Source organism: Mangifera indica, chromosome 4 (genome assembly GCF_011075055.1).
Source record: "Mangifera indica cultivar Alphonso chromosome 4, CATAS_Mindica_2.1, whole genome shotgun sequence".
Classification (NCBI taxonomy): domain Eukaryota; kingdom Viridiplantae; phylum Streptophyta; class Magnoliopsida; order Sapindales; family Anacardiaceae; genus Mangifera; species Mangifera indica.
In genome coordinates, this window is record NC_058140.1 from 14,008,310 (window position 1) to 14,027,604 (window position 19,295).

Sequence of the window (19,295 nt, forward strand, 5' to 3'; positions counted from 1 at the left end):
ATGTTTAAATCTATCTTTCAAATTTCTCTACAAATTTAATGAATTTATCATTATATCCATATTTCAGCTTGCAATCCTTCAGGGATATGACGCCGAAACATAATAGTCTTGTATTTATCCTTCTGAGACATTTTATTTAGTTAGTTTTTCAAGACTCATAAATTCTAGGTGGAGACTCATGCAAAAAGCTCATTTAATATTATTCATCCAATTTTAGGAACTTCTGGTTTTGTAGACAATATATATGAGTTAATCTTTGAAACTTCAAGTTCAAATATTGTCTCATATTTACAAAATAACTAGTTTTGTAGGAGAATTATTGAGATTAATTTTGGAAGCTTCAGGGCCATATATTATCTCATATCTATAAAACTTCTGGTTTTGTAATTTGTATTCAGAATATTATAATAGTATTCTGATTATATTTTGGACTTCAAGTCCATATTTTTCACACTTTATGCAAACTTCAGGTTGCAAAAGTGATATCATTATTCTAAAATATAGACTTTGATGAAACTTTGGACTTACGACCCATATATATGTATTCTCATGATTTTACAAACTTCAAGTTGTAAATCGTAAAACTTGGGACTTCAGGCTTATATATATATTTTCACGATTTTACAAACTTCAAATTGTAAATTGGATATAAATAAAAATAAAGATTCGAATAAATAAAGATACAAATAAAGAAATATTCAAATAAATGGAATACAATAAAAATAAATATTTAAATAATATCAGGACTTCTGGTCCAGATTCTTGGTTTTTGTAAACTTCATGTTATAAATGATATTTATGACTTTAGGTTTAAATTTATGATTTCGTAAACTTCGAGTTACGAATGATATTCAGGATTTCAGATCCAGATTCATGATATTCAAGACTACAGGTCCAGATTTATAATTTTGTAATCTTCAGGTTACAAATAATATTCAAGACTTCGGGTCTAGATTTATGATATTCCAGACTTCAGGTCTAGATTCAAGGGTTTCAGGACTTTAGGTCCAGATTTACAATTTTGTAAACTTTGGATTGCAAATATGATGTAATTATAAAGAAAAATTAAATAAAAACATAACAAAAATTAAAAAATAATTGAGATATCATAACTGGGATATCTGTATTTATAATATATAAACAGTATAACGACTTAATGAAAAGATGTAATATATATGAGTTGATCGTGTTGATAAAGTGTTATAAATATAATAAAATAACTGATAAAATGAGTGAATTGCAAAAGGAGAATTATTATCTCATTAAGCCAAAGCTACGAAGGAAGAAGAAAGAGGCAAGAGTAAAGAGACAAGAAGCAAATCTTAGATGAAGAAGTGTGTATATTCATGCGGAGAAGAGTAGGGTATTTATAGGGAATTTGCCATCTCTCCGGTAAACAAAAATGACTTTTTCCTAAGCCGAGTTTCTAAAGCATTTAATGCTTTACGTTGCTAAAGTCAAAAACATATGGTGAAAAAATCCACCATGCAAAACAGTGAAAACATTAAACATTTATTGTGTCGCAAGTCACGAGTGATGACTACATTAAAGTTGACATAAGAGATTATGTAAGTATTTCGATTTTCAATATTTCTTCATTATTTGCATATTTATTTCTTCATATTTATTCCTTTTTTTTTAGAATAAATTTATAGGAATAAATAAATTATGTAAAATTATTCAATAGTTTAACTAAGTGATTTTGAAATTAAAAAAAATAATTATATCACTTAAGATTGTACAGTTCGTTTGTTTGCATAATTATTCCTAATATCAATTATACCTTTTTTTTTTTCAATCTGATATTAAACTTCTTGTGGAAAAAGGATAGTTTCCAGACTCTGAAGGAAAAAATTTAATTGATTAGATTCCTTTGTCGTTTATGTGTGTAAGGATCTGTTCCACTGGCTCAACCCACAGAACTGTGGTACTCCCACAAATTTCATGAAAAGGGCCGTGTAAAGCCATCCTTTATCTTCAATCCTCTCTGTAATAATCATCATCTTCTTCGTTTCTTTGTCATTTTGCTTTCACCACTCGCAACTTATCATCAATGGAGACTGAAATTCCTAAGCTTCATATGTTCTTTTTCCCATTCATGGCTAAAGGCCATATTATTCCAATTGTGGACATTGCCAAGCTGTTTGTAGCAAGAGGGGTCAAAATCACAGCCATCACCACGCAGGCCGATGCACCCTTCTTCTCAAAAGCAAACCAAAGAATCAACAATTCGGCTACCCAAATCGACATCAAGATCATCAAATTTCCTTCTAAGGAGGTCGGATTGCCAGAGGGTTGTGAAAATGTTGATGCTATCACTAATTCTGCTCGATTTAACTTTGATTTAGTCATCAAATTTTTCCAGGCTGCTGCCCTGCTCCAGGAACCCCTGGAGGATTTACTGGAAAAATATAAACCGGATTGCCTTGTGGCCGATATGTTCTTCCCTTGGGCTACCGACGCCGCTGCCAAATTTGGGATTCCCCGGTTAGTATTTCATGGAACTGGTTTCTTTTCTTTGTGTACAATGTCATCCATGCGGCTATATGAGCCACATAAGAAAGTTTCATCCGATTCTGAAGAATTTGTTGTGCCTAATCTTCCTGACGAAATCAAGTTGTCAAGAAAACAAATTCCAGATTCTATGAGAGATGGTGAATCTTTTGTGGGCAAGTTGTTCAAAGCGATGGGAGCATCAGAGTTGAAGAGCTATGGTGTTGTTGTCAACAGCTTTTACGAGCTTGAGCCGGCTTATGCTGAACATTTCAGGAAAGTTTTGGGAAGAAGGGCGTGGCATATAGGCCCAGTTTCGCTTTGTAATCGGAGTTTAGAAGATTTATCTTCAAGGGGAAAGCAAGCCTCCCTTGATGAACAGGAGTGTTTGAAATGGCTGAACTCAAAGGAACCAAATTCTGTCGTGTATGTGTGTTTTGGAAGTGTCGCAAACTTTTCTTCTGCTCAATTAATGGAGATTGCACTGGGGCTTGAAGCTTCAGGTCAAAGCTTCATTTGGGTTGTGAGGAAAGACAAGAAAGGTGAAGAAGAAGAAGAAGATTGGTTGCCTGTAGGATTTGAGAAGAAAATGGAAGGCAGAGGGCTTATAATAAGAGGATGGGCACCTCAACTGTTGATTCTTGATCATGAAGCAGTTGGCGGATTTGTGACCCATTGTGGGTGGAATTCAACTCTCGAAGGAGTGAGCGCCGGAGTTCCGATGGTGGCATGGCCGGTATCGGCGGACCAGTTTTACAATGAGAAGTTAATAACTCAGGTTCTTAAGATTGGTGTTAGCGTTGGTATTCAGCAGTCAACTATGCTATTTGGCGATTACATTAAGAAGGAAGCGGTGGAAAAGGCTGTGAGAGCCTTATTCACGAGTGATGAAGCAAAGGAAATGAGAAGCAGAGCCAAGGCACTTGGGGAGATGGCAAAGAAAGCTGTTGAAGAAGGAGGTTCATCTTACTCTGATTTGAGCGCTTTAGTTGAAGGATTGATGAGTTTACGCCACCATTAAAGCTAGCACGTTGGTTTGTGTTTCTTGTTTGTATTTTCTAATGTTGAAGTTCAAAAACCTGTGGGTTATTGCTCTCATTTATAATTAATAATACTATTCTCCTATGTATGAATTTAAAGTTTTAAACTTTGTTGCCGCTTCAGTTAATATAGGACAAATCAAATTTGAAGTCAACATTGTGTTAAACAACAATAAACCGAACATGTTGGGTTCTCTGAAGTGGCACACATAAACAAGATTCGTTTGTATTGTCCACACGGGATAGCAAAAATGTTGGGTATTATAACTTTTTACGAAAAGATCTGAATTCGAAAATTTGTTATTCCAATTATGATATTTTGAGTTTATCTATGCAACCAATCTAGGTGGAATTCTTATTAATTAAAGAAAAAAAATTCTTTTATATTTACATTTTTATATTTAATCACAAGAGTTTATTAGGAAACTATTCATAGGTCCTTGGGTAGACGGATTTGACAGTTAATACACCATCAATTGTGTAATTCTGGTAGCCTGGAAAAGATGCCGACTCTTCCTTCCCATTCAATGGCTTTCCGAATTTTTCCCCAATGGATTCTTCAAAGCTCCCTGACTTAAAAACTCTTTGTTCACCTCTGTAAATCAATGCCCACTCTTCTTCTCCACCTATCTCTTACTCTCTTACAAGTCTTATCTTAACAGATTTATTATTTTCAACTTCAATTCTTTTTTTATTTCATTTATTTATTTGTTCTTGCAGCTTGTACTTTCGATTTTGGCCATTTTATAAAAAGCCAAATCCAATTTCCCAAGTGTTTTTGTCATGTAAATCAATAATTTACGATTAAATTAACAAAAAACCCTAACAGAATTGGATGCCTAGTAAATATTTATATTTTCCAAAATTAACAGGTTGGGGGAGAATAAAGAAGTTAACAATTTTGCTCAAGGTACAGAGGACCAAATTAAGGACTGAAATAGGACAACTTTCTCAAACTCTTCCTGTCAAAATGCTCTACACACTGATCACATTAAATCTACAGGCTACTTGTAGAGTCTGCTACCCGCATAGACTAATGGCGTTCATTCAAGAAGACAGCCAAATGTCTTCATGCATGGAGCATATAGACACAGTACAGGTAAGTCCACTATATAAAACTTCCCAGAAATTCAGTGTTTGAAAATACAATTTGGCTCTTTTGTCAAACATAGTATCAAATTAATTTATTTTTATGTTAATATTTTATTTTTAATAATAAAATATTAGAATTTATCTAATTTAAGGTATATAAAATCATTTTAGTAATTAATTAATGAATTAATTAGATATTACATTGTATCTGGTGACACATATGAACTAATTTACTTAATTTCCTTATAAAATTAACATTGATAATCTAATCTTTCACACGTGTACGTTCTATGATGTATCAATCAGAACAGAGTATTACTAAATTCTGTAAGTTCTGCACATTTTAACGGAGGTAGTGACGATTCCAGAGAAAACAACTAGCCAAATTCAAAGCTTTATTTTTTAATTAGCCATCATAGTCCTGGTTTCTACGTCTCTTTGCTTGTGAATATGGGCAGTGACATTCCTCAGCTTCGCGTTTTCTTTTTCCCATTTCTTGCTTACGGCCACATGATACCAATTGTGGACATGGCCAAACTATTTGCAACACGAGGGGTGAAGAGTACCGTTATCACCACTCCGGCTAATGTGCCTCACATCTTGAAAACCATAGAGAGAAGCAAAGATTTGGGTATCGAAATCGATATCAAGACCATTAAATTTCCCTATCTTGAAGCTGGTTTGCCTGAGGGATGTGAAATTATTGACGCCGCTAGCACTGGTGAAAAAGCAAGCCTGGAAAAGACGATGAAGTTTTTCAAGGCCATGACTTTGTTCCGAGAGCCTCTTGAGGTTCTATTGGGGGAATGTAAACCGGACTGCCTGGTGGCGGATATGTTCTTTCCGTGGGCCACTGATGTTGCAGCCAAATTCGGGATTCCGCGGCTGGTGTTTCATGGGACTAGTTTCTTCTCTTTGTGTGCATCGGTGTGTATGATGCAGTATGAGCCATACAAGAAAGTTTCATCGGATTCGGAACAATTTCTGGTGCCTAATCTTCCCGGTGATATAAAGTTGACAAAACAGCACCTGCCGGCTTTTGTGACAGGAGATGTTGAGACTGACTTCAGCAGACTGTTGAAACAAGTGAAAGAATCGGAAGTAAAGAGCTTTGGTGTTGTTGTCAACAGCTTTTACGAACTTGAGCCAGATTATGCCGATCATTACAGGCAGGTTCTTGGTAGGAGGGCATGGCATATAGGCCCTCTTTCGCTATGTAATAGGAATGTGGAAGATAAGGCTTTAAGGGGAAAACAAGCCTCCATTGATGAACATGAGTGCTTGAAATGGCTAAATTCAAAGAAACCCAATTCAGTTGTTTACATATGTTTTGGAAGCATGGCTAACTTTACTTCCGCTCAGTTAATGGAGATTGCGATGGGGCTTGAAGCGTCGGGGCAGCAATTCATTTGGGTTGTGAGGGAAGAGAAAAAAGGTGAAGAAGAATGGTTGCCTGAAGGATTTGAGAAGAGAATTGAAGGCAAAGGACTAATTATAAGAGGATGGGCACCGCAAGTATTGATTCTTGATCATGAAGCTGTGGGCGGATTTGTAACACATTGCGGATGGAATTCCAGTCTTGAAGGAATAACTAGCGGAGTGCCGATGGTGACATGGCCGGTGGCGGCGGAGCAGTTTTACAATGAAAAGCTGTTGAGTCAAGTTCTCAAGATTGGTGTTTGCGTCGGCGTTCAGAAATGGTCCAGACTTGAGGCTGCAGGAGATTTAGTGAAAAGGGAAGCGGTAGAAAAGGTAGTGAAAGAGGTGATGATGGGCAATGGTAAGGCGGAGGCGAGGAGGGGAAGAGTCAAGGAACTTGGGGAGACGGCAAGGCGAGCTGTTGAAGAAGGGGGTTCATCTTTCTCTGATTTGAATGCTTTAATTAAAGAATTGAATCGGTGCCACAATTGAAGCAAATGTGTTTGTTTGTTCTTGCTAATTTGCATTTGGTTCAGATAGAAGTCTTAGCTTTTCCTTTTATCGTATGCACCCTTCAATTCGTCGATGTAGTCATTACTCGATAAGTTCACATAAAAACTCATTAATAAATTCCTTGAAAGAAAAAAGGAAAAAAAAAAAATAGCATTTTAAAAAAACAATGTGGTATTATTAAATGAGGGTGTAAATTTAAAAATATCACAAACTTTTTTTTTCGAATGTTCGAAACCTTTAAAAAGATTTTATTAACATCATTAGTATATTTAAAAATTATAATTTATTACAAATATATGGTTATATATTATTGACATTCATATTTTGTAATAATAAATTCTTTCATTAGATTTAATTAAAATTCATATAAATTAGGAATATAAAAAAATTATTTAATAAAATCATAGACTTTTAACAATTTTATAAAAATTTAACATATTTTTTTAACAAATTAATAAACGTATGGGAAGATAGTTTTTTTAAATTTAAAGTGTGAAAATTTATTGTTTCAATAAACCTTAAGTGGTAAATAGTCATTTGGTCAAAAAAAATAACAATAGAGTTAATAAATATTATTTTTGGTGGTAGAGAATTCCAAAAGATTGTATTATTTCCTTATAAATAGTGTTTGGTTGATGATATTCCAAGATTAATTTAATTTTAGATTTTATTATTGAGATTATGTTATCTGATTTGTCAAATAATGAAATATTACAATAATTTTTTAAAAAATTAATAATGATGTGACTAGTAATATAATGAATAATATGATTATCATATCTACTTTAAATATTAAAAAATTATTAAAGTAATCTTAATTTTGTTATAATTTTATATTTTTTAAAATAAAAATATCTTCAATTTCAATTAATATAATAAAAAATATAAAAAAATATTTTAAAATAATTATACTCTAAGAAATTTTATAAAATAATATATTAGTATTATTTATTACATTCAACTAAATACAATAATTATTTATATTTATCAATTTTTTAAATATAATAACAATTTATACTAAATAATTTTTTAAATAATTTATCATTATAATAATATTTTATTTTTTGTAATAAAAAATTACTTAAACTAAACACACACAGAAAGTTACCTTCGTAAAATATCTCTTGATGAAAATATAATACACAAGTGGATAAGTTATATATTGCCATTTGGGTGTATAATATTGAAAGGTCGAAGGAGACTCTCTCACCCAAGTTTTGCTAATACGATAAATTCTTCTTTGCTATCTATCTTATTAGTAAAACACTTTAAGTAAAGGGACATGAATGTCATTTTATATAGAATTAAAATTTTACTTTTTTTTTTCCTTTTCCTTCTCATTTATTTTATTTTATCTTTTCAAAATTTTATGGGACAAATTGTATTTTTTTAAAAATATTTAAGGTGTCAATAAACTATTTCGAGGGCTTTTGAAAATTCAAAAAAAAAATTTAGAGATCTTTTTGAATTTTTTTTCAAATTTTATATAACATTCAATAATTTCAAATTTGATAATTACACCTTAAAGAATTAACTAAAATATACTATTTTCAAATTAATTAGAGTTTTAATAGTTATTAAGAGTTTAAATAAACAGTTTTGTAATTTTAATTAAAAAACAAAATAATTATTTATAAGATAATTTAATAAAGTCATTAACAAAAATAAATGATAACAAGAGAATTCAGCTTTTTGAGGCTTAAAGGTCAAGGGTTGTCCTTTCATCACACCCTGGAAAAATCTATGAAGGAAGTCAGTAGAAGTTTCGGCTTTAACCAGTGACATGTGAAATAATTCACCGTCCATGTGGAGCTCCCTAACTAGAACTTCCCATTAATCCCGATAAACTCTAATCTGTCACACTCTACAAATTGTTATGCTAACTGTATTTGTCGATACGTTAACGAGCTGACGATGGCAATGACGAGTTATTTTGTGTAGTAAGGGCTACTACTTAGAAAAATCCCAAGTTTTCTTGATCCTTGTTTCTTGCAGTCTCTGAATTGATCTCAAACTCAAGAAAGATAGGCATTAAATTCATGCAATCACAAAACCAGAAGTTCATAAGCTTTGTTTTTTAAAGCCATTATCGTCTTCGTTTATTCATCTTTTTGCTTGTGTGAATATGGGCAGTGAAATTCCTCGGCTTCGCATGTTCTTTTTTCCATTTTTGGCTTACGGCCACATGATACCAGCTGTGGACATGGCCAAACTTTTTGGAAGTCGCGGGGTGAAAACCACCATAATCACCACTCCAGCCAATGCGCTTCTTATCTCAAAATCCATTCAGATGAACAAGCATTTGGGTATTGAAATTGATGTCAAGATCATCAAGTTTCCTTCTGGGGAGGCTGGTTTGCCAGAAGGCTGTGAAAATCTTGACGCAATCAGTAATATTGTGGAAATGGCCGCGAAGTTTCTCAAGGCCACAACCTTGCTCCGGGAGCCTCTTGAGGAGCTACTTGGAGAATGTAAACCAGACTGCTTGGTGGCTGATATGTTCTTCCCTTGGGCCACTGCTGCTGCAGCGAAATTTGGGATTCTCAGTCTGGTGTTTCATGGTACAAGTTTCTTCTCTTTGTGTACATCAGCATGCTTAGTCCAATATCAGCCACACAAGAAAGTTTCATCCGATTCAGAACCATTTGTTGTGCCAAACCTTCCTGGCGATATTAAGTTGACAAGGAAACAGGTGCCAGATTTTCTACAAGAAGATGGAGAAACTGGATTTACTATGCTATGGAAAGATATACAACAAGCTGACATAACGAGCTTCGGTACTCTTGTCAACAGCTTTTACGAGCTTGAGCCAGCTTATGCTGACCATTACAGGAAGGTTTTAGGAAGAAGGTCATGGCATGTGGGCCCTCTTTCACTATGCAATAGGAATGTTGAAGATAAAGCGTTGAGAGGAAAGCAAGCCTCTATTGATGAACACGAGTGCTTGAAGTGGCTAAATTCAAAGAAACCCAATTCAGTTATTTATGTATGCTTTGGAAGTTTAGCCAACTTCAGTTCTGCTCAGCTAATGGAACTTGCACTGGGGCTCGAAGCTTCGGGGCAGCAATTCATATGGGTTGTGAGGAAAAACAAGAACGCAGAAGAAGAAAAGGAAGATTGGTTGCCCGAAGGATTTGAGAAGAGAATGGAAGGCAGAGGACTAATTACCAGAGGATGGACACCCGAAGTGTTGATTCTTGATCATGAGGCATTGGGAGGATTTGTGACACATTGTGGATGGAATTCAACTCTTGAAGGAGTGACTGCTGGGGTGCCTATGGTGACATGGCCAGTGTTTGCGGAGCAGTTTTACAACGAAAAGCTGGTGACTGAGGTTCTCAAGATTGGTACTGCTGTTGGTGTACAGCAATGGTCTAGAGTTGGTGGTGATTTTGTGAAGAGGGAAGCGGTTGAGAAGGTGGTGAAAGAGGTGCCGGTGGGTGATAAGGCCGAGGAAATGAGGATCAGAGCCAAGGCACTGGGGCAGATGGCAAAGAGGGCTGTGGAGAAAGGGGGTTCATCTTACACTGATTTGAATGCATTCATTGAAGAACTGAGTTCGCAGAGAAGAAACTAGAGTTAAAATATCATATAGCATGTAATATTGTGTCATTCTTTGTGCTTGACAAGTGAAATACCTTAATGTATTAGTAGAAATGAAATTGTCTAGATTCTAGCACGGTTTCGGAAATAGATTGATGTAGCTTGTCTCTTTCTTAATCTTGCGTAAGTGAGAATTGTTGATTCAATTGTTGAACCCTTAGAGCAATGAGAAAGTTTAAATAAGATGGTGGAGGAATGGAAGTTTCCTTTTCCCACGATTTCTCCTCAGCCAAACATAACATTGATGAACTAAATGAAAGAAGTCTTGGACTTTTCTATATTTCATTTTGAAATGAAACTAGAGGGAAAATTATTGGCAATTTAATTACTTAAAATCACCTAAATAAATGAAATAATGGAAAATTTCATTTTCTTTCCTAGAAACTTAATAAATTGGGAAGTGTTTAGTTGATAAATTCAACAAGACAAAGTTGGGGCAAAGGAAAATTAAGCCACCCACCAACTGTGCAGTGATGAAGTTTGACATTTCAAAATAAAAAGGAGAGGTTGATTGAAAATGCCAACTGAAATAAATGTGCTCCCCTCCCTTAGAAAAGTGTTGTCGTTTCAATTGCAATTTCTAGCAATTTCTTATAAAAATATCTTTGAATATAAACAAATCTTCTTTTTAGGTCCATCTTTATTTAATCGCTCTATCTTCACTTGATCGTTCGTTTTTTACTTAAACTCCACATTGTTGTATTTACCAATTTAAAATGTATACATTATTTTACTCCTAATTTGTTATTGTATCGATTATTATCAATTGAGCAATAAATGATAATGAGTTATGGTTGATTTGTGAGAATTTATTCCTTTAGTTGGACATGATATATCATTCATATATAGATCAAATGAACTATACAAGTATATTGGTAACCTCTTATCTTTAGGGGTAAAGAGATACGTACCTCCTATGCATTGTAATTTAAAAGTTTAATCTTATTATTGTATTCGTGAGTCTCCTAATTAATAATACAATAATAAAATTATGTCTATCTATCATAAGTACACAAATAAATATATATTTAATGTGTGTCATCATGTTATTTAATGATTTCAAATTAAAAATAAAATAATTTTTAATTATGTGATGATATACATAAATGTCTATTTATTTGTGTATTTAAAATATCTATATATACATAGTATTACTCATAATATAAACTTTAATAATACACACATAGAGACCACAAACTTTAATTATGCAAGAGATTTGTAAGTATTATTGTGATAACTTTTGACTTTTATGACAAAGAGTTGTGTAAATTTTGAAAAGATTTGGTCTTGAGCTATTCTCGAATAAGCTTAGTTGTCTACTTCGACAATAAATATAACTATATTTATGGTTGATTTATAAGAACTTATTTTTTTAATTAAATATGATATATTGTTTATATATAAATACAAATATAGCGGTAACCTCATATCTATGGGGGTAGAGAGGTTACCCCTAGAGATAACTAGTGGAGGTTGACCTGACAAATTATTGCATTAGTTAAAAAACAGGTCAATAGAAACTCTGGTTTAAATGGGCCGCTTTTCACTTTACAAGAAGCCCACTTTCAAATTTTATGAAGACTCATTTCGAGACATGAACTTCCTATCTCTTTCAACCAATTATTCATTGAGCCCTTGAGGATTTTGCATTATTTGCCGTCCTCTTAGTGAAAGTTATGATGTTAGTGAGTACATTCATTATCAAAAAAAGTACCAATTCAATATAATAATTTTAATGGTTTAAAATATATATTTTTTATTATAAAAATGGAGAAATTTAGGGACATCCAATGTAATTATAATACCCAAATGTTTAGCTCTGAGTATTCTGTTAAATCAGTACGAAGAATTATTGACATAAAAAGTTGGAAGAGCGCATTATTAACTTTGCCGTATTAATTTAGAGGCAATGGTACGCCAAATCTATTTTAGATTGGATAGCCAACTTTTGTGAAAGCAACATAGAATTATTTATGCCCCGTATGGTAGTTGAAGTGACAAAAAAATATATATATATAAAAAGATATAAATTTAATTTTTTTTAATAATATATTAAAATCAAAAATTTTAATTTATCTAACTTAATGGTTATAGAATCACTCACTCTAATGACATATCAAAATTAAAATTTTAAATTATTTAATTTAATAATTATAAGATTGATCATTAAATTTGATACGATTAGTTTCTTCTCTTTATTGAGTGGATTGGCATAATGCATCCTAAAATTCAAATCAATTTAAAATAATAATAATAAATGAGAAATGGGAATTGCCCAATATTAATTAAGGATAAAATTATGTATATAATTTTTATATATAAATAATTATGTATCATTATATAATTATATTTAATTTTTAATTATTTAATTATATAATAATATATTATTATTTATATATATAATTATATAAAATAAATTATACGCGTAGCATCACTTATTAATTAAAGACTTTAATCATATGACATTATAGAAGGGTTGATTAAGACTAAAGCTCATAGTGTTTGGGAAAAGTTGCGTTAATTTTAAATCAAACGGTGGGGTCATTTTTGGTTGGTGGGAACGCTTTAGCTCCGGAAAACATTCAAAACCAAATTAATTATAATTAATTTTGCTTTTTGGGTAGTGAATAATTATTATTAACACGACTTAATGTTCAATTTGGCTGTGGTTATTATATATTTTTGCCACGTGTTGTAATTTGTACACAGGGAATCTTCTCATCCTCTTTTGGTTTCCCCTCTCGCCAACCTTCACCCAAAAATTCATAACTTTTTTCTTTTTTCTTAATTTCAATCTAATGATGATTAAGAGCCCACTTAACAAATTTAAAGGTAGATAAAAGGAGTAACTTTCGTACTTGATTATTATCAAGGGAATACCCACCTTAACGTTTGCATGCTAAATAATTAAACACTACGCCGGGGGATTATGTGGTTAAATGATTGATAATACGCATTAATTAATTTCTAAGATATCATCCACAATGCAAAACTTGTGCTATAAATTTGACATGTATAAACTAGAACTATGGTTAGATTCAAATTGAGTTAAACTCGAACTTATTTGAGCTCGAGTTTAGCTTGATTCATATATAATTGAGTTTGAGTTTGAGTTCGAGCTTGTGAAACCAAGCTCAAACTCAATTAGTTTTTCGTTATTAAAACGACATCGTTTTAATACATATTGATCAAAACGATGTTGTTTTATATCAAAATTTTTAATTAAAAAATTTGGCAAATAACTCGAGCTCGAGCTTCGCTAGGGCCGGCTCGTTTCGGATTCGTTCGAACCAAACTCGAGTTGGAGCTAGCTCGGTTCGAGTCCAACCCTAACTAGAACAAGTAGAGCTATATTATTCCATTTGGTAAAGAGGGTACTATTTTCCTTCAATGATTTATATTTCATATTCTTTTGACAATAAAATTATGCGTATTTATTTTAAAAATATATTTAATAGATATTTTTAAGTGATTAGATGATTTTAAATTAATGATAAAATAATATCTAATCATATGTTGACATATTATATATATAAACTCAAAAATTGATATGCGTAACATTGCTCTTCTGATAACTAGAGTTTACGATGATGACAACCAAGGGATAAAACAATAACATACATTTTTTTTTTCTTATTTTGCCTATAAATATACATAGGTGTGTGAGTAATTTGATTTAAACTGTAAAACTAAATCAAACCACTTAAAAATTATGATTTTGTTTAATTTGATTTGTAAAATTGATTTAGTTTCAATTAAAAAATTTTCAAACTAATTTTTTCAATTTGGGTTATGATTTGAGCCATTTTCAAAGCGAACAAAACTATCCACTGTATTTTTTTAAATAATATATATAATTATATTTAACAAAATTTTTTAATAAGCAATTATATATATAACTAATTTTTTTCATATTTATTTTGTTATTTTTGTATATATATATATTATATATATATTTTATATTATAAAAAATTATTATTTAATTAATTTTATTCAATAATACACATTTAAAAATAAATAATTTTAATCGATTTGAATCGTAATTTAAACTAAATCAATCTATACTTCTTTTACTTTAATTTAGTTAGGAAAACTTTTAAATTATTATTTTTAATTTGATTTCAAAAAAATCCTCAAACCATATCAAACGAACGACACACCGCTGAATATCTCAACAAAACCAATAACTCAAGCATTAAATTTGTAAAGAATTGTGTCTCTTTGACAGAATAGGCTCAATGTTTTTTTTTGAACTGTCTGACCCGGCTTTTAACATCCCCAAGCCCATTAATTTATTAATACCTACCTAATTTCCAACATCTTTTATTACATCAATAAATTCACATAATTTTTTTTCCTATTATGTCACATAATAATTTACTTTAATAATAATTCAAATTACTAAATAAAAATAAAAAATCCCTTTCATTCTTCCTCCTTTGTCCCGGTGTTGTTTCCTCAATCTCCTCCGTGATTCCTTTCTCTCTCTCTCTCTCTCTCTCTCAGGCTTCATTTCGACAAAGCAAATTCACAATCTTTCTCCTTGTTTTCAACGTCGATCGATCATGAAGAGCAACACCAACACAAAGCTTATTCTTCTCCATCCTTCTATCCATAAGCCCTCCTCCACTCACCACCACTGCTTTTACCTTCTCTTCTTCATCACTTTCTTCACCTTACTCTTGACTCTCACTTTCTTCACCACCGCTATCAATCCCACCGCCTCTAACAATGCATTCGCCTCTGCCGCCACTTCTACCTCCCTTCCCTCTACAATCACCACCGCTCTCCTTCACTACACCTCCACCTCTAACTCTAACTCCACCATGTCTCCGGCTGAGCTTACCGCCATCGTCAACACTCTCTCCACCTGCTCTCCCTCTTGTAACTTCCTAATATTCGGTCTCACACACGAGTCTCTCCTTTGGAAGTCCCTAAATTTCCAAGGCCGCACCATCTTTCTCGATGAAAGCGAGTTCTTAGTTCAATCTTTTGAGAAATCTCATCCGGATTTCGAGATTTACGATGTTCAATACGTCACCAAAGTCAAAGAAATGAGAGAACTTTTATCCTTGGCGAGAAGCCACGTGAGAGACGAGTGCAGGCCGGTGCAAAATCTACTCTTTTCTGACTGCAAAGTGGGAATCAACGACTTGCCGAATCACATATACGATATCGATTGGGATGTAATTATAGTGGACGGTCCACGTGGCTACAACTCGGCCGCTCCGGGGAGGATGGCTCCGATATATTCGGCGGCGGTAATGGCGAGAAGCAGGAGGGGAAAGGAGAAGAAGACGCATGTGTTTGTACATGACTTTGATAGAGAAGTTGAGAGAGTGTACAGTGAAGAGTTCTTATGCACAGAGAACTTGGTGGAGACCGTGGATTTATTGGGGCATTTTGTAATAGAGAAAATGGAGGAGAATAAGTTTGAATTTTGTAGAAATTCAACATCATCGTCGTTACCATCACCATCAGAAGAGGAAGACGGCGATGACGATGATGATAATTAATGATTTAGATGAGAAATGTAATTATTCAACTTTCAAGTGTAACTTTACATGTCTAAATTCTCAAGTTTTGAAATTTCAAAAGGAAAATATAAATTTTGAATCTTGAGAGACCCATGTTTGCTTTATTAAACTGATGAAAATCTCAAAACAATCCAGCATCAAAGATTCAAATTTCCTATTTTCTTTGGATTTTCTCACCTACCAAACAGGGTGTCGGTGAAGGTAACGATGAGGATGGTTCTTAGAGAAAGCACGAAGTGAACAGGCAGTTGTTTAATCATGTTTTTCAAATTACTTAAAATTTCGAATCTGGGAAACTATTTTTGGACTTGTTCACGCGCCTTAACGTTTATTGATAGAAACGCGTTATGTTATGGAACAGAAGATTCATAGAAATTGCGATAATGGTGAGTGCAAAGAAGATGCCGGCAGGGTCCGTCAGGATTTCCTTTGGACATATTGAAGTTTAGTCTTTATGTATGTTCACGTGATTCACGTGAGTGAAAGCTTACATTTAGGACAGGGAAGGGGAAATCTTTGTTTCGGCTGTCGGTGCCTTAAATTGTCTTTTGATTTTTCTGGTTTTTTTTTTTTCCTTTTTGAGATATATTCCATTTAATTTATGGCGCAATTTTTTCTTTTTCTTTTTGGGGTTTTATAGTAAAATCCCATTGAGCCATTAGTTATATTGGGCTTTAGCTTCCTCCAACAATTTCGAGAGGCGCCTTGTTTCCTCATTCGTCATCACCCAAGTGTTGTTTCATGAATATGTTTAGTAGAAGTTCCAAGGAACCCCTCTCCCCTGCAAGACACAAATGTTCTTAGCATTTTTCTGTAATCCAAAACTATTTCAAACTTAGTTTATGTACCCTGAGTTTCAGACTAAGGCCCTACAATCTTCTAGAACAGAGAATAATGGTTGTTAAATTCCTTGAATCATTGAGTCCGAAATTGAGGGGATGACCATGGAAGAAGGGGTGGTGAGGAGGCGAAATAAAATTATTAATAATTGAATATAATAATTTTATAATTTTAATTAAGAATCAAATAATTATTTCTAACTAAATCAAACAAAATTCATTAATTGAAGTGTATAACAAATAATAAATTAGAGTCTTTAAATTTAAAAGATGAAAAATTATTGCTCCATCAAATTTTTGGTGGGAAACAATCATTTGACTGGGATTTCATGGTTCATTGAGTTTGTGCAAACATATGATAGCAACATTGCAACTGTGTTATTGTTTGCTGACAACAACTGACTATATGATTGTGAGTTTAAGTCTTATTAATGGTATATTAAAATCAAATTTTTAATTTATTTGATACAATAATAATAAGATTAGTCATTAAACTTTGAAATTTTATTTATTTGATGTAATCGGTTTAACTTTAAAGGAGTTGTTTAACTCAAATAAAGTTTTCTCGTTACGAATAATCTATATAATTTGAGAAACAATAAAATGATGTGTATTCAGTTTTTAATATCCAATTGAATATATAAATAATATGGTATCATACAAATGGGTGATATGATGATATCATGTTGGGGAGGACCACATACAATATAAAAGCCACTCTCTTTATTATTAGAATATTTCAAAATTTAAAACTATTTTAGTCCTTTACTCACCTTAATTAAAGACCTAAAAAAATCTTCAACTTGAATTGGAGTCTATGAATTTCATCATCTACTTATATACAAAGGTTATAAAAGTAAATACAAAATTGCTGTTACATTACATCTGTTATAGTCAATTAGATATGAGCATGCCAAAAGTAAACAAAAAAGCCTTGACAAATTGAAACCCTAACTAACAATATATATATATATATATATAAGTATTTTAGAAAAGTCATTGCATGCCACGAAAAATAAAATAAAATTGAATCATTAAAAGGATTTTTAAAATTTGTTGACAAACCCAACAATGACCGTCAACATTTCTCTAAGTTCCTTCACCCCTATCAATCATTTTGTTTAATATAAAAAAAAAAAAAAAACAATAAAAACTCAAAATTTTATTGAAAATGAGTAAATTACATGAATGCCCATATTCTAATACACTTTCTTTTCTCCCCAAAATCAACATGAGTTTTGATAATTTGAAAACAGTCTCTGTTGAGGCCCATATATTTAGGTATGGAATTTCAAGCAAGCAGGCGCAGAAAGATGTGGGAGCCCAAAAAATAAAAAGCTGAAACCAACCCCACCCCACCCCACAAAAGCTAATAAGATTGCCCATGAAGCAAGCAAAGGAATAACTAATTAGCTAGGAGCAAGCATGAGGCAAGTAAATTCTAAACCTCGACCATCCTGCGCCATGCTCCTTTCAATTTTTACACCTTCAAACATAAAAGCAGCAAAAAAATGGTCTTTGTTTAAGGCCAAACTAAATGATACGCAATTTCCCTTCCACAATCATCGGTTGGTTGAAAAAAAGTTTCCACCTATTTGGCCCATATTACATCACTCAGTTTACATTAGGTGTGTTTTCAGTACGTTGTGGCCTCCTGGACCAATTGAGTCAAAATTAACTCGAAAGTTCCAAACATAATTTTACAAATTATATATCCATTCTCCGGCAGACTGTTCCATGTAAGTATTCTCTAAAGAGGAGATAAACCAAAAGCATTTTGTCCCCTTGGTATTGTGCCCAATCTTTTTATTTCTTGTAGAGGGTTTTGCCCTTATAAATCACAACGAGACTGTATATTTATGCAATGTAAGATTTAAACCTTTTAGAAATACTTTACCTAAATTCCTTTGTTCTTTTAATTCTCTTTCAATATGAGGCTTTCCTACCAATCTAAGATCACTCAACAATCACATTCTACCATGGAAGAGAAAGATTTTGACAGAAAAGAGAATGTGATTTGAAGAAGACTCGGCAAGCGGGGAATTGAATCAACCCGCATGCAAAAGGAGGCACATGGTGAAAGCCTTTGTTTGCTGGTGAAAACCATTTGCTTGCTGCTGATAGAGTTACCTATAGAATTGGGTTTTTAAGATTTAGTTCATAATATATATTTTTTTTAACAAGGAATCTACTAAAACAGGATTTGTTATTACATATTGTTAGACCTTTTATGAGGTGAAATTATTTTTATTTTATTTTACTTGGACTGTAATTAATTTATTTGTGTTTTCTAATTAGATTGTTATTGTACCTTTATTCTTCTTTTATGTTTTATTATAAAATAAAATTATCAAAAAAGGAAAAAAATCATTTATAAGAAAAGATAAATGTTTTATTAAAAAAATTTTAGTACAGATATTTATATTAATTATCTACTCTTAATAATGAATACAAACAAACCAAAGTCAAATCATTATCAGAAAAAGAACATGAGTGACAAAAAAAGAATATTGTATGAATTCAAGAAATATTAAAATCAATCTTTTATATTATCCCTTAGGGTTTTCACCAACAAAACATAATTTTGGGCCTCTAAATTCATTCAAGATCAATCTCTTACCTGTTATAAACCCTTTTAAGGGTTTTTACCAACAAAACATAATTTTAAGTCTCTAGGTTCATTCACTATATGTTATAGGTTGCCGTTGACGCAAGCTCGAAAATTTTAATTGCCTGAAGAAGATGAGATAAGACAAAAT

General features: G+C 32.4%; 4 protein-coding genes across 4 annotated transcripts; all 4 read left to right on the plus strand.

The window, feature by feature from the left end:
• The first annotated feature begins 1,951 nt into the window (after nt 1–1,951).
• On the plus strand, nt 1,952–3,640 carry LOC123212778 (scopoletin glucosyltransferase-like). The gene has a single exon (XM_044631970.1). The coding sequence runs from the start codon at nt 2,054–2,056 to the stop codon at nt 3,512–3,514; it is 1,461 nt and encodes a 486-aa protein (XP_044487905.1). The 5' UTR covers nt 1,952–2,053; the 3' UTR covers nt 3,515–3,640.
• A 1,410-nt stretch (nt 3,641–5,050) lies between these two features.
• Nucleotides 5,051–6,536, plus strand: LOC123215001 (scopoletin glucosyltransferase-like). Its single transcript, XM_044635028.1, has one exon. It carries the CDS (start codon nt 5,076–5,078, stop codon nt 6,534–6,536), a length of 1,461 nt encoding a protein of 486 aa, XP_044490963.1. The 5' UTR covers nt 5,051–5,075.
• Nucleotides 6,537–8,325: 1,789 nt separating this feature from the next.
• On the plus strand, nt 8,326–10,375 carry LOC123213368 (scopoletin glucosyltransferase-like). Its single transcript, XM_044632793.1, has one exon. The coding sequence runs from the start codon at nt 8,683–8,685 to the stop codon at nt 10,132–10,134; it is 1,452 nt and encodes a 483-aa protein (XP_044488728.1). The 5' UTR covers nt 8,326–8,682; the 3' UTR covers nt 10,135–10,375.
• A 4,200-nt stretch (nt 10,376–14,575) lies between these two features.
• LOC123213262 (protein IRX15-LIKE-like) lies at nt 14,576–15,786 on the plus strand. Its single transcript, XM_044632658.1, has one exon. It carries the CDS (start codon nt 14,726–14,728, stop codon nt 15,674–15,676), a length of 951 nt encoding a protein of 316 aa, XP_044488593.1. The 5' UTR covers nt 14,576–14,725; the 3' UTR covers nt 15,677–15,786.
• The last annotated feature ends 3,509 nt before the right edge of the window (nt 15,787–19,295 follow it).